The sequence below is a fragment of the Haliotis cracherodii genome, unplaced genomic scaffold, assembly GCF_022045235.1.
Source record: "Haliotis cracherodii isolate W230 unplaced genomic scaffold, xgHalCrac1.p SCAF_5, whole genome shotgun sequence".
NCBI lineage: Eukaryota > Metazoa > Mollusca > Gastropoda > Lepetellida > Haliotidae > Haliotis > Haliotis cracherodii.
The window spans coordinates 5,563,195-5,584,594 of record NW_027266308.1 but is presented as its reverse complement, the minus strand read 5'-3'; the positions used below and the strand labels follow the sequence as shown (position 1 = coordinate 5,584,594).

Genomic DNA, 21,400 nt, shown 5'->3' with positions numbered 1-21,400 from the left:
CACTGGTTCCTGGAGCATGATGACTACAGAAGAGTTAACCCAAGTTGTCTTTGGTTCCTGGTGCATGATGACCACAGAAGGGTTAACCCAAGTTGTCACTGGTTCCTGGTGCATGAAGACTACAGAAGGGTTAACCCAAGTTGTCACTGGTTCCTGATGACCACAGAAGGGTTAACCCAAGTTGTCACTGGTTCCTGGCGTTGCCTACAGTGGGGGACACCACATGTTGCCGTTAGTGTCTGGAGCACGAACACATGGCACATCCATCATCCACGGACGATCTACAAGTGGAAAGTAGAGATTATTTATGCATGTAATATATTAACAGTTACTTGATAAAACATAAGCTCTGGACTAACAAAAGAGTAGCTTAATGGAAGACAGATGCTGTAATCTAGAAAAGACATAAACTGAGCACCTCCGTGTGTAACAAGAGGAAAGATTAATGCTGATTACGAGTGAGGAGAACCGAGGAGTCGAGGACACACATAAACTGAGCACCAGGCTAGAGTGAGTGAGTGAGTGAGTGAGTGAGTGAGTGAGTATGGTTTTACGCCGCTTTTAGCAATATTCCAGCAATATCACGGCGGGGGACACCAAAAAAGGGCTTCACAAATTGTACCCATGTCGGGAATCAACCCGGGTCTTTGGCGTGACAAGCGAACGCTTTAACCACTAGGCTACCCGACCGCCCTGCACCAGGCTAGACAGGAATACACTGACAGTTTGTGCTACAGAAGTGTGGGTTGACTCACACACCACCCATCCAGCTCTGCCAGTGCCATGTCTTAAATCGAGACTGAGGTAAGCTTTCTGTTGCTGCTGAGAATGCTGTGGACCCACAAGCATGCTAATTGCTATACATACCGCCTTTGACATAGGGAGTGAAGCCAGCACAAGTACGCTATACATACCTCCTTTGACATACTGAGTGAAGGCAGCACAAGTAGGCTATACATACCTCCTTTGACATACGGTGTGAAGGCAGCACAAATACGCTATACATACCTCCTTTGACATTCGGCGTGACAGGCAGCACAAGTACACTATACATACCTCCTTTGACATAGGGAGTGAAGGCAGCACAAGTACGCTATACATACCTCCTTTGACATAGGGAGTGAAGGCAGCACAAGTATGCTATACATATCTCCTTTGACATACGGCGTGACAGGCAGCACAAGTACGCTATACATACCTCCTTTGACATACGGCGTGACAAGCAGCACAAGTCCGCTATACATACCTCCTTTGACATACGGAGTGACGGCAGCACAAGTATGCTATACATACCTCCTTTGACATACCGAGTGACGGCAGCACAAGTATGCTATACATACCTCCTTTGACATAGGGAGTGAAGGCCGCACAAGTATGCTATACATACCTCCTTTGACATAGGGAGTGAAGGCCGCACAAGTATGCTATACATACCTCCTTTGACATTCGGCGTGACAGGCAGCACAAGTACGCTATACATACCTCCTTTGACATACGGAGTGACGGCAGCACAAGTATGCTATACATACCTCCTTTGACATACGGAGTGACGGCAGCACAAGTATGCTATACATACCTCCTTTGACATACCGAGTGACGGCAGCACAAGTATGCTATACATACCTCCTTTGACATAGGGAGTGAAGGCCGCACAAGTATGCTATACATACCTCCTTTGACATTCGGCGTGACAGGCAGCACAAGTACGCTATACATACCTCCTTTGACATACGGAGTGACGGCAGCACAAGTACGCTATACATACATCCTTTGACATACGGAGTGACGGCAGCACAAGTACGCTATACATACCTCCTTTGACATACGGAGTGACGGCAGCACAAGTATGCTATACATACCTCCTTTGACATTCGGCGTGACAGGCAGCACAAGTACGCTATACATACCTCCTTTGACATACGGAGTGACGGCAGCACAAGTACGCTATACATACCTCCTTTGACATACGGAGTGACGGCAGCACAAGTACGCTATACATACCTCCTTTGACATACGGCGTGAGCGGCAGGTCATACGGCAGAGGGAAGACAACCTCATCACTACGTGCAACTGCCTCCTCTGCATCATTTGTTGCTGGCAATGTTTCACAACCCTAGATGACAAAATTGGAATTGTTTCAGTGCCATGATATTTCCACTTCTTATTGTATACAGTTAACTATAAAATTTAACAAAGACTGATATAGTTCAATATAGGCTTGAACAAACTCAATTGTAGCTCCCATGCAAATAGCTAATTTCAAGGAAACAGTCATGGATGCCTATTTGTAGAGTAGAGACTGAAAAACACATGGAAATGGCCTATAGTATTAGAGAGCAATATCAAAATATTTTTCTACCTGATGAAACAAACTGATTCTTAAACATGTTAAAGTTGATTGTATCTTGATTTGACTCCAAAATCATTTCATTAACCAAACATGATGTTCATATTGTTTGTCACGACTCTGTTATGTCAACGTTTTTGTTTTGAAGGCTTTTATTATCCACATTACAGATGTGATCGAAGCTTCTTCCGAGGACACTAGGCCTGTGTAACTTGGGTACCCCGGTCGGGTGGTTACTGAGTAGGACCCGGGTACCCACAGGACTACCCGGACCCGTGGTTAGTCACGTGATATATTGTCAAAATGTCAAAAAATATATCTAGAACTCTTACACTACAAGCCACAAATGTTCGCATTCCTTCTGACTTTTCATATCATTGAATAAAGATATAACTTGAGTCAACTTCAGTGTATGCATGACCAGATTGTTTAATACATGTAACTAAATACGTTTTGCCTTTGCTATGGTAATAAAATGCCAATCGGATATTTTGTACCTATCTCTTGAGACCTACAGTGGGTACCCGGGTAGGGTCGGGTAATAGTGGGGTGGGTACCCGGGTAGTAAATTCGGACTCGTCCCAGCCCTAGTGGACACCTACATAAACTTGAAGTAAATGAGGACACCATCTAAATTAGAAGCGATCCTGTTTGTTCTCAATTTCATGGCAAATAGGAATTATTGATGCTTCTGCAAACAGATGTACCCCAGTATCTTTTTTATAAAAGCTGGAGATATCCTTACAAAATGTGAAGGAAGGAACAGGACACCAATTTCATAGGACCTGATCATCAGTTGGCTGCCATTCTTTTCAAACGCTCCCCAAGCTGCCTTGGACAAATTGGCACTGGAAACATAAAATATATTCATTGTGGATAACATGAAAGAAATATCCTTAACATCTGAACATGCTGAACAAATTAGGGAATAATCAATGAGCTATGTTGAAATAATGAATTATCTGTCCATTCACGAGGGACAGATTATCCGTAATTCCGAGTATCCAGGTTATGCTATATAATTACTCGTTATCATATTAACGAGGAAATTGATGAAAATAGTATGAAATGTCAACCCTACAGAGAAACGTCCCTGATGTCAGCCTTTACGTGGGCATTTTCACTATGGCAGTAGAACGCATCGGTGGTTTGACCAGTCGTTACATCTGTGTTACCATGCACAGGCTCACCTTGTTACGAGGAACCAGGCTAACTCGGTACTGTCTGGTGATGGGCGAACATAAGTCTTGATGTGGGGACACGCTCGACTTCTTCCACGCCCCTCAGATTTCCACTGTCTGCAATGTGAGCAAGAATACTTTCATGAGTAACACTCCCCGAATAAATGGGACCGCCTCCGTGGCCTAGTGGTAGAGCATCCGCCTGGAAAGCGGAAGGTCCAGGCGCTCAGCATTAAGGGGCTTAAAACAAGGACTGGTCGGCTCGGAGTCAGTATACTGTGTCTGAGGGGGGTATTCATGTTAAACTGCGGCATGGTATCTCAGTGAGCTACGCGCACACACACACACACACACACACACACACACACGGATGTTGCTATATAAGTGCAATAATCTTGGATGCAACGTTAAACCCCATTTCACCTCACCACCGAATAAATGGATAATAGATATGACTGTTGTTTTATGGTACACATTTTTTTAATCAGTCAAAGTTGATTACCATCACAACCGGTAAGTAATTGTGTCTTGACCAGACAAACCAGTGATTGATATAATGAGCAACACCCAACACCGTCATGGACATAGGTACAATGACCTGCCACCAACCATCCTCCGAGTCTGACCATCCTAACCAACATAAAAGTTGCCTTTTATGACCAGCATAGGTCGCTGGGGACTACTTCTAACTCGGAGTTCCACAGGGTAGATTTGTATAAAGCCTTAGCTACCTGAAGTGCTGGTGTATGTACTTCTGCTTCTGGGCCGTCTTCATGGTGTATGGGACCGACGTGCCAGCGGGATACCCCTCCAGGCTGACACGCACATTGTCCACGGACGGGAACACCTGGAGACACAGGACCGAGGATTTGAGAAGAACATTCTTCTGGCAAACAAAGCTGGCTTATTCTCAATCTCATTAAAATCACATCTTAGTTCTCGCTACCGTTGAACAAAGATCTGAGGACATCCCCTTCGGGGTCACGTCAGAACGACCTTTCATCCAACCAATCCGAGCGTCACTTACCAGATCATGAAAGTGACAGTCGGAATGTGATTTTTTATCATGCAGCCTCGAAAACTTTAAAACGGGGTATTCCGAATGATAGTTACAGGCTTAACATTCAGAGTTCGCATAAGGTCGGTCTGACATGACCCGTAATAGGATGTCCTCAGATCTTGGTTTAGCGGCAGCGAGAAATAAGATCTGATTTCAGTGAGATTGGCTTACTTTTATATGATCTAACCCTCCAAAAGAATCAGTACCTATTAGTGTCTTATCATAAACTTTAAAAACAGAGTCTAATATATCTCCCAAGGTAGACACAATTTTATGGATAACAACTTCTTTAATACTGTAAAAAGCGATGTTTCGGTATAGTAACAACAATTGCATACAAGAGTGGGATAACAGAGTAAGTGTTGACAAGAGAAGGATAATACTGTCCACCTATGTGTTCTCTGTCTATCGTGTTCTGACAGTATTATCCTTCTGTTGTCAACACTTACTCTCTTATCCCACTCATGTATGCAATTCTTGTTACTGTTAATCCTCTACCGTTAATCCTCCACCTACTATATATATTCTGTACCAGGTCCCTCATTCAGTTTGCTTGACAACGGTATAAGGATCTATACCGAAACGCCGCTTTTTACAGTATTAAAGAACTTCTTTCAGTGGCATTTAGAAGTTGGAGTGATGAAGTAAGACGAGTTCTATGGGCTATTGCTTGATAAAGGTGTTAGAATCTACACCGAAACGTCGCACTAATTGTAATAAAGAAGTTGTTCATCCATAGAACTCGTCTTAGTATTAAAGAAGTTGTTATTCATAAAATTGTGTCTATATGGTCACGCGTCAACTTCTAAGTAACGCCTATCAAACAATTCAAACAATTTAATATATCTCCTCTGTTCTCCGAGACTTGATTACAAATAAAACTGTCTTCATAGGGTAGGCCACGATTCACAAAGTATTCATAGACAGCCTAAGCATATGATCAACCATACAGTTACGTAAGGAAGTAGCACTACGAAAGCATTGTGGAACAGGGCCCTGTTTGTGTGTGTATTACATGCCAGTTGTGATAACTGCTTAGGTTATCAAGGAATCCACAGGTTCTGAGGTTATTTCATCATTATAATAACATACATACCGTATTTCCTCTATTAGACGCCCGGGCTTCTATTTATTTCGGACAAGCCTTTGACCCGGCGTCAATTAGAGGCCGGGCGTCTATTGGAAGCCCGGCTTCTACTAATACCCCCATTTCACTATGACCACGAAGGTCCCGAATTGTCACGAAACATCCCGAATTCCCGAGAAAGGGAGTCCTCATTATGTAATTTAGGTCCCAAAAAGGGATCATTAATTGTATCAATTGATCGACCCGGCTTCTATTAGAGGCCCGGCATCTAATAGAGGAAATACGGTACATTTGTAATTTGACATAATCTTGTCAGGTAGGAATATAAAATATGTTAGTATAAGCAAGTTCAGTCTGTTCAAGTTTATTAGTTTCACTGATGATAAAAAATAAGGTCCAGTTGGTGAAGCCCAAGTATGTACAGTTATATCGACATGTCATGGTTAAAAAAATAAAAAGATGTCTGTTGTCAGTTGGACTGCTGTTTCAGAATATACCAGCTTCATGTACCTTTGAGGTATAATAGCTAAGGTGTGGTGAAATGGGGTTTAACGTCGCGTCCAAGATTATTGCACTTATATAGCGACGTGCATGTACGTGTGTGTGTGTGTGGCTGCTTGTACTAGTCCGGACTGATGCCGATTTATAGTGCTAGCTCACTGAGATACCATGCCGCAGTTTAACATGAATACCCCACTCAGACACAGTATACTGACTCCGAGCCGACCAGTCCTTATTTTAGCCCCTTAATGCCGAGCGCAAGACAGGGTAACAACAAGTACAATCTTTTAACGTCTTTTGGTATGACGCGGCTGGGGATCGATTCCCGGAATTTCCGCTCTCCGGGCGGACGCTCTACCACTAGACCACGGAGGCTGTCCTAATAGCTGAGGACATTTCAATGTTGGTATGAACCATGTTGACATTTACCACACTGGTGAAACTGACACGTATGGGTGTGGAGTGACTGCTATCTCTATAAGCCTCACGACATTTATCAACAAGGAAGGCCTTTTTGATTCACAGCTAATCCTAAAGTGTGTATAAAGAAAGAATTAGATCAGTGTCAATCTGACAAACAAGCGACTGTCCTGACTGATGTCCTACCGACCCGTGAAGATTCTGGGGTAGAATAGGTCTTCAGCAACCCATACTTGCAGTAAAAGGCGACTATGCTTGTCTTAAAATGGGATCGGGGGTCAGGCTCGCTGACTTGGTTGATACATGTCTTCGATCCAAATTGGGTGGATCGATGCCCATGATATTAATCACTGGATTGTGTGGTCCAGACTCGATTATTTACAGACCGCCGTCATATAGCTGGAATATTGCTGAGTGCGGCGTTAAACAACCAACCAACCAACCAACCAATGATGTCCTACCAGTGTCATATTGGCCTTTGGTGTGACCGACATCCCTCGCGTGGAGGAGAGCGACTGCAGCCACTCGTTACACACCCACGACTCCGCCGTTGGACCCAGTGAACCGATACTGGAGAACTGACCAATCACTGGCCACAATTTCACACGACTAGCATCAGGACCTTGTCTCTGAAGAACCTGCATCCAAAGAAGAAATCATTGCTACATCACCTACACTGTCCCAATGAGCCATCACTATCCCATCAAGTTCTTATACTACCTGGGTTAGACGATATATGTTTCATAGGCCACAATGAATTAATTATTCGTTTTTTTATCCAATTTGTATCATAAATGGGGCAATGGCATTTTAATTTTCATATATATTTTTTAAACAAATAATTCAAGGCAACACGTTAAGTAAATATTTTTTTCTTTGTAACTGCTTGGAGCAATAAAATGATATGAATCAGGGTGAGGTGGTCAGGGATAAAGTCATGCTCACATTAATTTCAAGATTTACAGTACTTAATTACCTTTCTGAGTTTCATGTGACCCCAGCAACTCTTCTGATCTCCGATGTGGCGGCCTGGCACTGACCCAATTATATGAACCCTGAGGAAAATGTTCACGCAAGTTATTAATAACATAAAGACCCTCCATAACACCTTATCAGTGATTTATAAACCTCCACTGACATCATCCTATTGTTCTCCAATCTGGTTAAATCTCACAAACTAGGATGTTATAATATCCCAGGATTTTATTAATACAACTTCTGTTTAAGATTGTAATATATGAATGTTTCTCGCTATAAATTTATTCTGCATTTGAAGTCAAAGTAATGAAATGAAAATCAAATGATATATTCCCGCAGATCGAACATGCAACATTCATATCTGTAGCCCAGTGAGTGTACCACTAGGCTACAGATGCGCATCACAATGCTTTTAAGAATGTCTTTTTCAAGTACCTCTATGCCAGCAACAGATATTTTACACCTGTTTCTAGACTAACATATAGTCTCTGAAATGAACATATCATACAGAAAAAAACAGTTGTTCAGTTATCTTAATAAAAATCTAATAAAAAGGGAGCCCAGTGATTCTCTTCATTTTCATTTTCCTGATACTGCAGTAATCTAGACTTGCCAAACATTATAGACTTGCATGGGCTGTAGTTGATATAAATGTATCAGGGTCTGTAAGACAGACTAACCTGTTTCTTAAGGTTCATGGAAAGTATGTTTGAAACATCAAAATGTTGATAAATGTTGTTCAATCTCATTTAAATCAGATCTTAGTTCACGCTATTGCGAGCAAATGCAAGTGATACAAGAGGTGGAATCTCACTGGTCCACAGGAGAGGCTTAGAGGGGACATAAATGGTAATAGCCACTGGTGGCGCTACGATCGAGCCCAGTAATTCCAGCCAAGTTCGGCAAGGGTGGAAACTGGACTTATAAAGTCAGTGAACTCTCTTGCTTCTGGAAGAACTCCACCCTATAACCCAACACTACTCGGGTACCCATTGTAGGTCTAAAGAGAAACAAAATGTCCGATTGCAATTTCTATTTTTTACCACAGCAGTTGCAAAACATATTTAGATAGATGTATTAAACCATCTGGTCATCCATACACTGAAGTTGACATAAGTTATGTCTTTATTCAACCATATGAAAAGTCAGAAGGAATGGGTGCATAGTCAGAAGGAAATGCGAACATTAGTGACTTGTAGTGTAACCATAGAGTTCCAGATAATTTTTTGTCATTAAACTATATATCACATGACTAACCACGGGTCCGGGTAGACCTGTAGGTACCCGGGTCCTACTCAGTACCCACCCGACCCGGGTACCCGAGTTACCCGCCCCAGCCCTACCACTGACATGCAAATATGGTTAAGGTATTTGATTTGCCAATATTGAAAATTCTAACAAATGAAAAGTAAAGTGAGTGAGAGAGTGAATATTGTTTTTCACCCCAGTCAGAAATATTCCAGTCTGGACCAGGCAAACCAGTGGCTGATCGACGAGCACGTTCCACCATGAGGGGGCACGATGATACACCAGCATGAGTGAGTGAGTATGGTGTTACGCCGCATTTAGCAATATTCCAGCAACATCACGGCAGGGGGCACCAGAAATGGGCTTCACACATTGTACCCATGTCGGGAATCGAACCCGGGTTTTCGGCATGACCAGCGAACGCTTTAACCACTAGGCTACCCGACCGCCCCACACCAGCATGCGGTACTGGGAGTCTCGTTGGGTTGGTAAGACAGCATGCGGTACTGGGAGTCTCGATGGGTTGGTAAGACAGCATGCGGTACTGGGAGTCTCGATGGGTTGGTAAGACAGCATGCGGTACTGGGAGTCTCGATGGGTGGGTAAGACAGCATGCTGTACTGGGAGTCTCGATGGGTTGGTAAGACAGCATGCGGTACTGGGAGTCTCGATGGGTGGGTAAGACAGCATGCTGTACTGGGAGTCTCGATGGGTTGGTAAGACAGCATGCGGTACTGGGAGTCTCGATGGGTTGGTAAGACAGCATGCGGTACTGGGAGTCTCGATGGGTTGGTAAGACAGCATGCGGTACTGGGAGTCTCGATGGGTGGGTAAGACAGCATGCTGTACTGGGAGTCTCGATGGGTTGGTAAGACAGCATGCGGTACTGGGAGTCTCGATGGGTGGGTAAGACAGCATGCTGTACTGGGAGTCTCGATGGGTGGGTAAGACAGCATGCTGTACTGGGAGTCTCGATGGGTTGGTAAGACAGCATGCGGTACTGGGAGTCTCGATGGGTGGGTAAGACAGCATGCGGTACTGGGAGTCTCGATGGGTGGGTAAGACAGCATGCTGTACTGGGAGTCTCGATGGGTTGGTAAGACAGCATGCTGTACTGGGAGTCTCGATGGGTGGGTAAGACAGCATGCTGTACTGGGAGTCTCGATGGGTTGGTAAGACAGCATGCTGTACTGGGAGTCTCGATGGGTGGGTAAGACAGCATGCTGTACTGGGAGTCTCGATGGGTTGGTAAGACAGCATGCTGTACTGGGAGTCTCGATTGGTGGGTAAGACAGCATGCTGTACTGGGAGTCTCGATGGGTTGGTAAGACAGCATGCTGTACTGGGAGTCTCGATGGGTTGGTAAGACAGCATGCTGTACTGGGAGTCTCGATGGGTTGGTAAGACAGCATGCTGTACTGGGAGTCTCGATGGGTTGGTAAGACAGCATGCTGTACTGGGAGTCTCGATGGGTGGGTAAGACAGCATGCTGTACTGGGAGTCTCGATGGGTGGGTAAGACAGCATGCTGTACTGGGAGTCTCGATGGGTTGGTAAGACAGCATGCTGTACTGGGAGTCTCGATGGGTTGGTAAGACAGCATGCGGTACTGGGAGTCTCGATGGGTTGGTAAGACAGCATGCGGTACTGGGAGTCTCGATGGGTTGGTAAGACAGCATGCGGTACTGGGAGTCTCGATGGGTTGGTAAGACAGCATGCGGTACTGGGAGTCTCGATGGGTGGGTAAGACAGCATGCGGTACTGGGAGTCTCGATGGGTTGGTAAGACAGCATGCTGTTACGGGGGGATGTATGTAGGAAGTATACTAACTTTGCTGTTGACATGTCGTGAGCTTTGATGTGTTTCTCCCACACTGTCAGTTTGTGTGCTCTGTACGCGGCAATATACTGCAGCAAATCTTGCTTGAAGTGACTGGGCGAGTCTCCTTGGACCTTGCCATCACCTGTAATCTGGTCAGCTGGGAGTTTAGGAAACACAGGGCTCACCCAGACACTGAAATAACCAAGGAAACACATGACTCACCAAGACACTGAACGTAACAAGGAAACACATGACTCACCCAGACACTGAAATAACCAAGGAAACACAGGGCTCACCCAGACACTGAAATAACCAAGGAAACACATGACTCACCAAGACACTGAACGTAACAAGGAAACACACGACTCACCCAGACACTGAACGTAACAAGGAAACACATGACTCACCCAGACACTGAAATAACCAAGGAAACACAAGACTCACCCAGACACTGAACGTAACAAGGAAACACATGACTCACCCAGACACTGAATGTAACAAGGAAACACATGACTCATCCAGACACTGAAATAACCAAGAAAACACGACTCACCCAGACACTGAACGTAACAAGGAAACACATGACTCACCCAGACACTGAACGTAACAAGAAAACACATGACTCACCCAGACACTGAACATAACAAGGAAACACATGACTCACCCAGACACTGAACGTAACAAGGAAACACATGACTCACCCAGACACTGAACGTAACAAGGAAACACATGACTCACCCAGACACTGAAATAACCAAGGAAACACATGACTCACCCAGACACTGACATAACCAAGAAAACACATGACTCACCCAGACACTGAACGTAACAAGGAAACGCACAACTCACCCAGACACTGAATGTAACAAGGAAACACACAACTCACCCAGACACTGAAATAACCAAGGAAACACATGACTCATCCAGACACTGAAATAACCAAGGAAACACATGACTCACCCAGACAATGAACGTAACAAGGAAACACATGACTCATCCAGACACTGAAATAACCAAGAAAACACATGACTCACCCAGACACTGAAATAACCAAGGAAACACATGACTCACCCAGACAATGAACGTAACAAGGAAACACATGACTCACCCAGACAATGAACGTAACAAGGAATCACATGACTCACCCAGACACTGAATGTAACAAGGAAACACATGACTCACCCAGACACTGAATGTAACAAGGAAACACATGACTCATCCAGACAATGAACGTAACAAGGAAACACATGACTCACCCAGACACTGAATGTAACAAGGAAACACATGACTCACCCAGACACTGAATGTAACAAGGAAACACATGACTCATCCAGACACTGAATGTAACAAGGAAACACATGACTCACCCAGACACTGAATGTAACAAGGAAACACACAACTCACCCAGACACTGAAATAACCAAGAAAACACATGACTCACCCAGACACTGAATGTAACAAGGAATCACATGACTCACCCAGACACTGACATAACAAGGAAACGCACAACTCACCCAGACACTGAAATAACCAAGAAAATACATGACTCACCCAGACACTGAACGTAACAAGGAATCACATGACTCACCCAGACACTGAAATAACCAAGAAAACACATGACTCACCCAGACACTGAAATAACCAAGAAAACACATGACTCATCCAGACACTGAACGTAACAAGAAAACACATGACTCACCCAGACACTGAAATAACCAAGAAAACACATGACTCACCCAGACATTGAAATAACCAAGAAAACACATGACTCATCCAGACACTGACATAACAAGAAAACGCACAACTCACCCAGACACTGAAATAACCAAGAAAACACATGACTCACCCAGACACTGAAATAACCAAGAAAACACATGACTCACCCAGACACTGAAATAACCAAGAAAACACATGACTCACCCAGACACTGAACGTAACAAGGAATCACATGACTCACCCAGACACTGAACGTAACAAGGAAACACATGACTCACCCAGACACTGAACGTAACAAGGAAACACATGACTCACCCAGACACTGAAATAACCAAGAAAACACATGACTCACCCAGACACTGAACGTAACAAGGAAACGCACAACTCACCCAGACACTGAAATAACCAAGTAAACACATGACTCACCCAGACACTGAACGTAACAAGGAATCACATGACTCACCCAGACACTGAACGTAACAAGGAAACACATGACTCACCCAGACACTGAAATAACCAAGAAAACACATGACTCACCCAGACACTGAAATAACCAAGAAAACACATGACTCACCCAGACACTGAACGTAACAAGGAAACACATGACTCACCCAGACACTGAAATAACCAAGAAAACACATGACTCACCCAGACACTGAACGTAACAAGGAATCACATGACTCACCCAGACACTGAACGTAACAAGGAAACACATGACTCACCCAGACACTGTACATAACAAGGAAACGCACAACTCACCCAGACACTGAACGTAACAAGGAAACACATGACTCACCCAGACACTGAAATAACCAAGGAAACACATGACTCACCCAGACACTGACATAACAAGAAAACGCACAACTCACCCAGACACTGAAATAACCAAGAAAACACATGACTCACCCAGACACTGAAATAACCAAGAAAACACATGACTCACCCAGACACTGAACGTAACAAGGAAACGCACAACTCACCCAGACACTGAAATAACCAAGAAAACACATGACTCACCCAGACACTGAACGTAACAAGGAAACACATGACTCACCCAGACAATGAACGTAACAAGGAATCACATGACTCACCCAGACACTGAACGTAACAAGGAATCACATGACTCACCCAGACACTGAACGTAACAAGGAAACACATGACTCACCCAGACACTGTACATAACAAGGAAACGCACAACTCACCCAGACACTGAAATAACCAAGGAAACACATGACTCACCCAGACACTGAACGTAACAAGGAATCACATGACTCACCCAGACACTGAAATAACCAAGGAAACACATGACTCACCCAGACACTGAACGTAACAAGGAATCACATGACTCACCCAGACACTGAAATAACCAAGAAAACACATGACTCACCCAGACACTGAAATAACCAAGAAAACACATGACTCACCCAGACACTGAAATAACCAAGAAAACACATGACTCATCCAGACACTGACATAACAAGAAAACGCACAACTCACCCAGACACTGAAATAACCAAGAAAACACATGACTCACCCAGACACTGAAATAACCAAGAAAACACATGACTCACCCAGACACTGAAATAACCAAGAAAACACATGACTCACCCAGACACTGAACGTAACAAGGAAACACATGACTCACCCAGACACTGAAATAACCAAGAAAACACATGACTCACCCAGACACTGAACGTAACAAGGAAACGCACAACTCACCCAGACACTGAAATAACCAAGAAAACACATGACTCACCCAGACACTGAAATAACCAAGAAAACACATGACTCACCCAGACACTGAAATAACCAAGAAAACACATGACTCACCCAGACACTGAACGTAGCAAGGAAACACATGACTCACCCAGACACTGAAATAACCAAGGAAACACATGACTCACCCAGACACTGAAATAACCAAGGAAACACATGACTCACCCAGACACTGAACGTAACAAGGAATCACATGACTCACCCAGACACTGAAATAACCAAGAAAACACATGACTCACCCAGACACTGAACGTAACAAGGAAACACATGACTCACCCAGACACTGAAATAACCAAGAAAACACATGACTCACCCAGACACTGACATAACAAGGAAACACATGACTCACCCAGACACTGAAATAACCAAGAAAACACATGACTCACCCAGACACTGAACGTAACAAGGAAACACATGACTCACCCAGACACTGAATGTAACAAGGGAACACATGACTCACCCAGACACTGAACGTAACAAGGAAACACATGACTCACCCCGACACTGAAATAACCAAGAAAACACATGACTCACCCAGACACTGAAATAACCAAGAAAACACATGACTCACCCAGACACTGAACGTAACAAGGAAACACATGACTCACCCAGACACTGAAATAACCAAGAAAACACATGACTCACCCAGACACTGAACGTAACAAGGAATCACATGACTCACCCAGACACTGAAATAACCAAGAAAACACATGACTCACCCAGACACTGAACATAACAAGGAAACACATGACTCACCCAGACACTGAAATAACCAAGAAAACACATGACTCACCCAGACACTGAACGTAACAAGGAAACGCACAACTCACCCAGACACTGAAATAACCAAGAAAACACATGACTCACCCAGACACTGAACGTAACAAGGAATCACATGACTCACCCAGACACTGAACGTAACAAGGAAACACACGACTCACCCAGACACTGAACGTAACAAGGAAACACATGACTCACCCAGACACTGAAATAACCAAGAAAACACATGACTCACCCAGACACTGAACGTAACAAGGAAACACATGACTCACCCAGACACTGAACGTAACAAGGAAACACACGACTCACCCAGACACTGAACGTAACAAGGAATCACATGACTCACCCAGACACTGAACGTAAGAAGGAAACACATGACTCACCCAGACACTGTACATAACAAGGAAACGCACAACTCACCCAGACACTGAAATAACCAAGGAAACACATGACTCACCCAGACACTGAACGTAACAAGGAATCACATGACTCACCCAGACACTGAAATAACCAAGAAAACACATGACTCACCCAGACACTGAACGTAACAAGGAAACACATGACTCACCCAGACACTGAAATAACCAAGAAAACACATGACTCACCCAGACACTGACATAACAAGGAAACACATGACTCACCCAGACACTGAAATAACCAAGAAAACACATGACTCACCCAGACACTGAACGTAACAAGGAAACACATGACTCACCCAGACACTGAAATAACCAAGAAAACACATGACTCACCCAGACACTGACATAACAAGGAAACACATGACTCACCCAGACACTGAAATAACCAAGAAAACACATGACTCACCCAGACACTGAACGTAACAAGGAAACACATGACTCACCCAGACACTGAATGTAACAAGGGAACACATGACTCACCCAGACACTGAACGTAACAAGGAAACACATGACTCACCCCGACACTGAAATAACCAAGAAAACACATGACTCACCCAGACACTGAAATAACCAAGAAAACACATGACTCACCCAGACACTGACATAACAAGGAAACACATGACTCACCCAGACACTGAAATAACCAAGAAAACACATGACTCACCCAGACACTGAACGTAACAAGGAAACGCACAACTCACCCAGACACTGAAATAACCAAGAAAACACATGACTCACCCAGACACTGAACGTAACAAGGAAACACACGACTCACCCAGACACTGAACGTAACAAGGAAACACATGACTCACCCAGACACTGAAATAACCAAGAAAACACATGACTCACCCAGACACTGAACGTAACAAGGAAACGCACAACTCACCCAGACACTGAAATAACCAAGAAAACACATGACTCACCCAGACACTGAACGTAACAAGGAATCACATGACTCACCCAGACACTGAACGTAACAAGGAAACACATGACTCACCCAGACACTGAACGTAACAAGGAATCACATGACTCACCCAGACACTGAACGTAACAAGGAATCACATGACTCACCCAGACACTGAAATAACCAAGAAAACACACGACTCACCCAGACACTGAACGTAACAAGGAAACACATGACTCACCCAGACACTGAACGTAACAAGGAAACACACGACTCACCCAGACACTGAACGTAACAAGGAAACACATGACTCACCCAGACACTGAACGTAACAAGGAATCACATGACTCACCCAGACACTGAACGTAACAAGGAAACACATGACTCACCCAGACACTGAACGTAACAAGGAATCACATGACTCACCCAGACACTGAACGTAACAAGGAAACACATGACTCACCCAGACACTGAAATAACCAAGGAAACACATGACTCACCCAGACACTGACATAACCAAGAAAACACATGACTCACCCAGACACTGAACGTAACAAGGAAACACATGACTCACCCAGACACTGAAATAACCAAGAAAACACATGACTCACCCAGACACTGAACGTAACAAGGAAACGCACAACTCACCCAGACACTGAAATAACCAAGAAAACACATGACTCACCCAGACACTGAACGTAACAAGGAATCACATGACTCACCCAGACACTGAACGTAACAAGGAAACACACGACTCACCCAGACACTGAACGTAACAAGGAAACACATGACTCACCCAGACACTGAAATAACCAAGAAAACACATGACTCACCCAGACACTGAACGTAACAAGGAAACGCACAACTCACCCAGACACTGAAATAACCAAGAAAACACATGACTCACCCAGACACTGAACGTAACAAGGAATCACATGACTCACCCAGACACTGAACGTAACAAGGAAACACATGACTCACCCAGACACTGAACGTAACAAGGAAACACACGACTCACCCAGACACTGAACGTAACAAGGAATCACATGACTCACCCAGACACTGAACGTAACAAGGAATCACATGACTCACCCAGACACTGAACGTAACAAGGAAACACACGACTCACCCAGACACTGAAATAACCAAGGAAATACATGACTCACCCAGACACTGAACGTAACAAGGAAACGCACAACTCACCCAGACACTGAAATAACCAAGAAAACACATGACTCACCCAGACACTGAACGTAACAAGGAATCACATGACTCACCCAGACACTGAACGTAACAAGGAATCACATGACTCACCCAGACACTGAAATAACCAAGAAAACACACGACTCACCCAGACACTGAACGTAACAAGGAAACACATGACTCACCCAGACACTGAACGTAACAAGGAAACACACGACTCACCCAGACACTGAACGTAACAAGGAAACACATGACTCACCCAGACACTGAACGTAACAAGGAATCACATGACTCACCCAGACACTGAACGTAACAAGGAAACACATGACTCACCCAGACACTGAACGTAACAAGGAATCACATGACTCACCCAGACACTGAACGTAACAAGGAAACACATGACTCACCCAGACACTGAAATAACCAAGAAAACACATGACTCACCCAGACACTGAACGTAGCAAGGAAACACATGACTCACCCAGACACTGAAATAACCAAGGAAACACATGACTCACCCAGACACTGAAATAACCAAGAAAACACATGACTGACCCAGACAATGAACGTAAGAAGGAAACACATGACTCACCCAGACACTGAAATAACCAAGAAAACACATGACTCACCCAGACACTGAAATAACCAAGAAAACACATGACTCACCCGGACAATGAACGTAACAAGGAAACACATGACTCACCCAGACACTGAACGTAACAAGGAATCACATGACTCACCCAGACACTGAAATAACCAAGAAAACACACGACTCACCCAGACACTGAACGTAACAAGGAAACACATGACTCACCCAGACACTGAACGTAACAAGGAATCACATGACTCACCCAGACACTGAACGTAACAAGGAAACACACGACTCACCCAGACACTGAACGTAACAAGGAAACACATGACTCACCCAGACACTGAACGTAACAAGGAAACACACAACTCACCCAGACACTGAAATAACCAAGGAAACACATGACTCACCCAGACACTGAACGTAACAAGGAAACACATGACTCACCCAGACACTGAAATAACCAAGAAAACACATGACTCACCCAGACACTGAAATAACCAAGAAAACACATGACTCACCCGGACAATGAACGTAAGAAGGAAACACATGACTCACCCAGACAATGAACGTAACAAGGAAACACATGACTCACCCAGACACTGAACGTAACAAGGAAACACACGACTCACCCAGACACTGAAATAACCAAGAAAACACATGACTCACCCAGACTCTGAACGTAACAAGGAAACACATGACTCACCCAGACACTGAAATAACCAAGAAAACACATGACTCACCCAGACACTGAAATAACCAAGAAAACACACGACTCACCCAGACACTGAACGTAACAAGGAATCACATGACTCACCCAGACACTGAAATAACCAAGAAAACACATGACTCACCCAGACACTGAACGTAACAAGGAATCACATGACTCACCCAGACACTGAAATAACCAAGAAAACACATGACTCACCCAGACACTGAACGTAACAAGGAAACACATGACTCACCCAGACACTGAAATAACCAAGAAAACACACGACTCACCCAGACACTGAACGTAACAAGGAAACACATGACTCACCCAGACACTGAAATAACCAAGAAAACACATGACTCACCCAGACTCTGAACGTAACAAGGAAACACATGACTCACCCAGACACTGAAATAACCAAGAAAACACATGACTCACCCAGACACTGAAATAACCAAGAAAACACACGACTCACCCAGACACTGAACGTAACAAGGAATCACATGACTCACCCAGACACTGAAATAACCAAGAAAACACATGACTCACCCAGACACTGAACGTAACAAGGAATCACATGACTCACCCAGACACTGAACGTAACAAGGAAACACACGACTCACCCAGACACTGAAATAACCAAGGAAACACATGACTCACCCAGACACTGAACGTAACAAGGAAATACATGACTCACCCAGACACTGAACGTAACAAGGAAACACATGACTCACCCAGACACTGAACGTAACAAGGAATCACATGACTCACCCAGACACTGAACGTAACAAGGAATCACATGACTCACCCAGACACTGAAATAACCAAGAAAACACATGACTCACCCAGACTCTGAACGTAACAAGGAAACACATGACTCACCCAGACACTGAAATAACCAAGAAAACACATGACTCACCCAGACTCTGAACGTAACAAGGAAACACATGACTCACCCAGACACTGAAATAACCAAGAAAACACATGACTCACCCAGACACTGAAATAACCAAGAAAACACACGACTCACCCAGACACTGAACGTAACAAGGAATCACATGACTCACCCAGACACTGAAATAACCAAGAAAACACATGACTCACCCAGACACTGAACGTAACAAGGAAACACACGACTCACCCAGACACTGAAATAACCAAGGAAACACATGACTCACCCAGACACTGAACGTAACAAGGAAATACATGACTCACCCAGACACTGAACGTAACAAGGAAACACATGACTCACCCAGACACTGAACGTAACAAGGAATCACATGACTCACCCAGACACTGAACGTAACAAGGAATCACATGACTCACCCAGACACTGAAATAACCAAGAAAACACATGACTCACCCAGACTCTGAACGTAACAAGGAAACACATGACTCACCCAGACACTGAAATAACCAAGAAAACACATGACTCACCCAGACTCTGAACGTAACAAGGAAACACATGACTCACCCAGACACTGAAATAACCAAGAAAACACATGACTCACCCAGACACTGAAATAACCAAGAAAACACACGACTCACCCAGACACTGAACGTAACAAGGAATCACATGACTCACCCAGACACTGAAATAACCAAGAAAACACATGACTCACCCAGACACTGAACGTAACAAGGAATCACATGACTCACCCAGACACTGAACGTAACAAGGAAACACACGACTCACCCAGACACTGAAATAACCAAGGAAACACATGACTCACCCAGACACTGAACGTAACAAGGAAATACATGACTCACCCAGACACTGAACGTAACAAGGAAACACATGACTCACCCAGACACTGAACGTAACAAGGAATCACATGACTCACCCAGACACTGAACGTAACAAGGAATCACATGACTCACCCAGACACTGAAATAACCAAGAAAACACATGACTCACCCAGACACTGAACGTAACAAGGAAACACATGACTCACCCAGACACTGAACGTAAGAAGGAAACACATGACTCACCCCGACACTGAACGTAACAAGGAATCACATGACTCACCCAGACACTGAACGTAACAAGGAATCACATGACTCACCCAGACACTGAAATAACCAAGAAAACACACGACTCACCCAGACACTGAACGTAACAAGGAAACACATGACTCACCCAGACACTGAACGTAACAAGGAAACACACGACTCACCCAGACACTGAACGTAACAAGGAAACACACGACTCACCCAGACACTGAACGTAACAAGGAAACACATGACTCACCCAGACACTGAAATAACCAAGAAAACACACGACTCACCCAGACACTGAAATAACCAAGGAATCACATGACTCACCGAGACACTGAAATAACCAAGAAAACACATGACTCACCCAGACACTGAACGTAACAAGGAAACACATGACTCACCCAGACACTGAACGTAACAAGGAAACACACGACTCACCCAGACACTGAACGTAACAAGGAAACACATGACTCACCCAGACACTGAACGTAACAAGGAAACACATGACTCACCCAGACACTGACATAACCAAGGAAACACATGACTCATCCAGACACTGAACGTAACAAGGAAACACATGACTCACCCAGACACTGAACGTAACAAGGAATCACATGACTCACCCAGACACTGAAATAACCAAGAAAACACATGACTCACC

At 44.2% G+C, this 21,400-nt stretch overlaps 1 protein-coding gene across 1 annotated transcript in view; it reads right to left on the bottom strand.

Moving 5' to 3' along the window:
• Positions 1-21,400, bottom strand: part of LOC139442812 (tyrosyl-DNA phosphodiesterase 1-like) — a 29,293-nt gene continuing 7,893 nt past the window's right edge. The window contains exons 9-16 of the mRNA XM_071223708.1: positions 10,652-10,834; positions 7,573-7,651; positions 7,058-7,234; positions 4,260-4,375; positions 3,538-3,645; positions 3,093-3,195; positions 2,002-2,113; positions 1-281 (exon numbers count right to left, since the gene is read on the bottom strand). Coding sequence (XP_071079809.1) covers positions 205-281; positions 2,002-2,113; positions 3,093-3,195; positions 3,538-3,645; positions 4,260-4,375; positions 7,058-7,234; positions 7,573-7,651; positions 10,652-10,834 — 955 coding nt within the window. The 3' untranslated portion in view covers positions 1-204. The remainder of the gene's footprint in view (positions 282-2,001; positions 2,114-3,092; positions 3,196-3,537; positions 3,646-4,259; positions 4,376-7,057; positions 7,235-7,572; positions 7,652-10,651; positions 10,835-21,400) is intronic.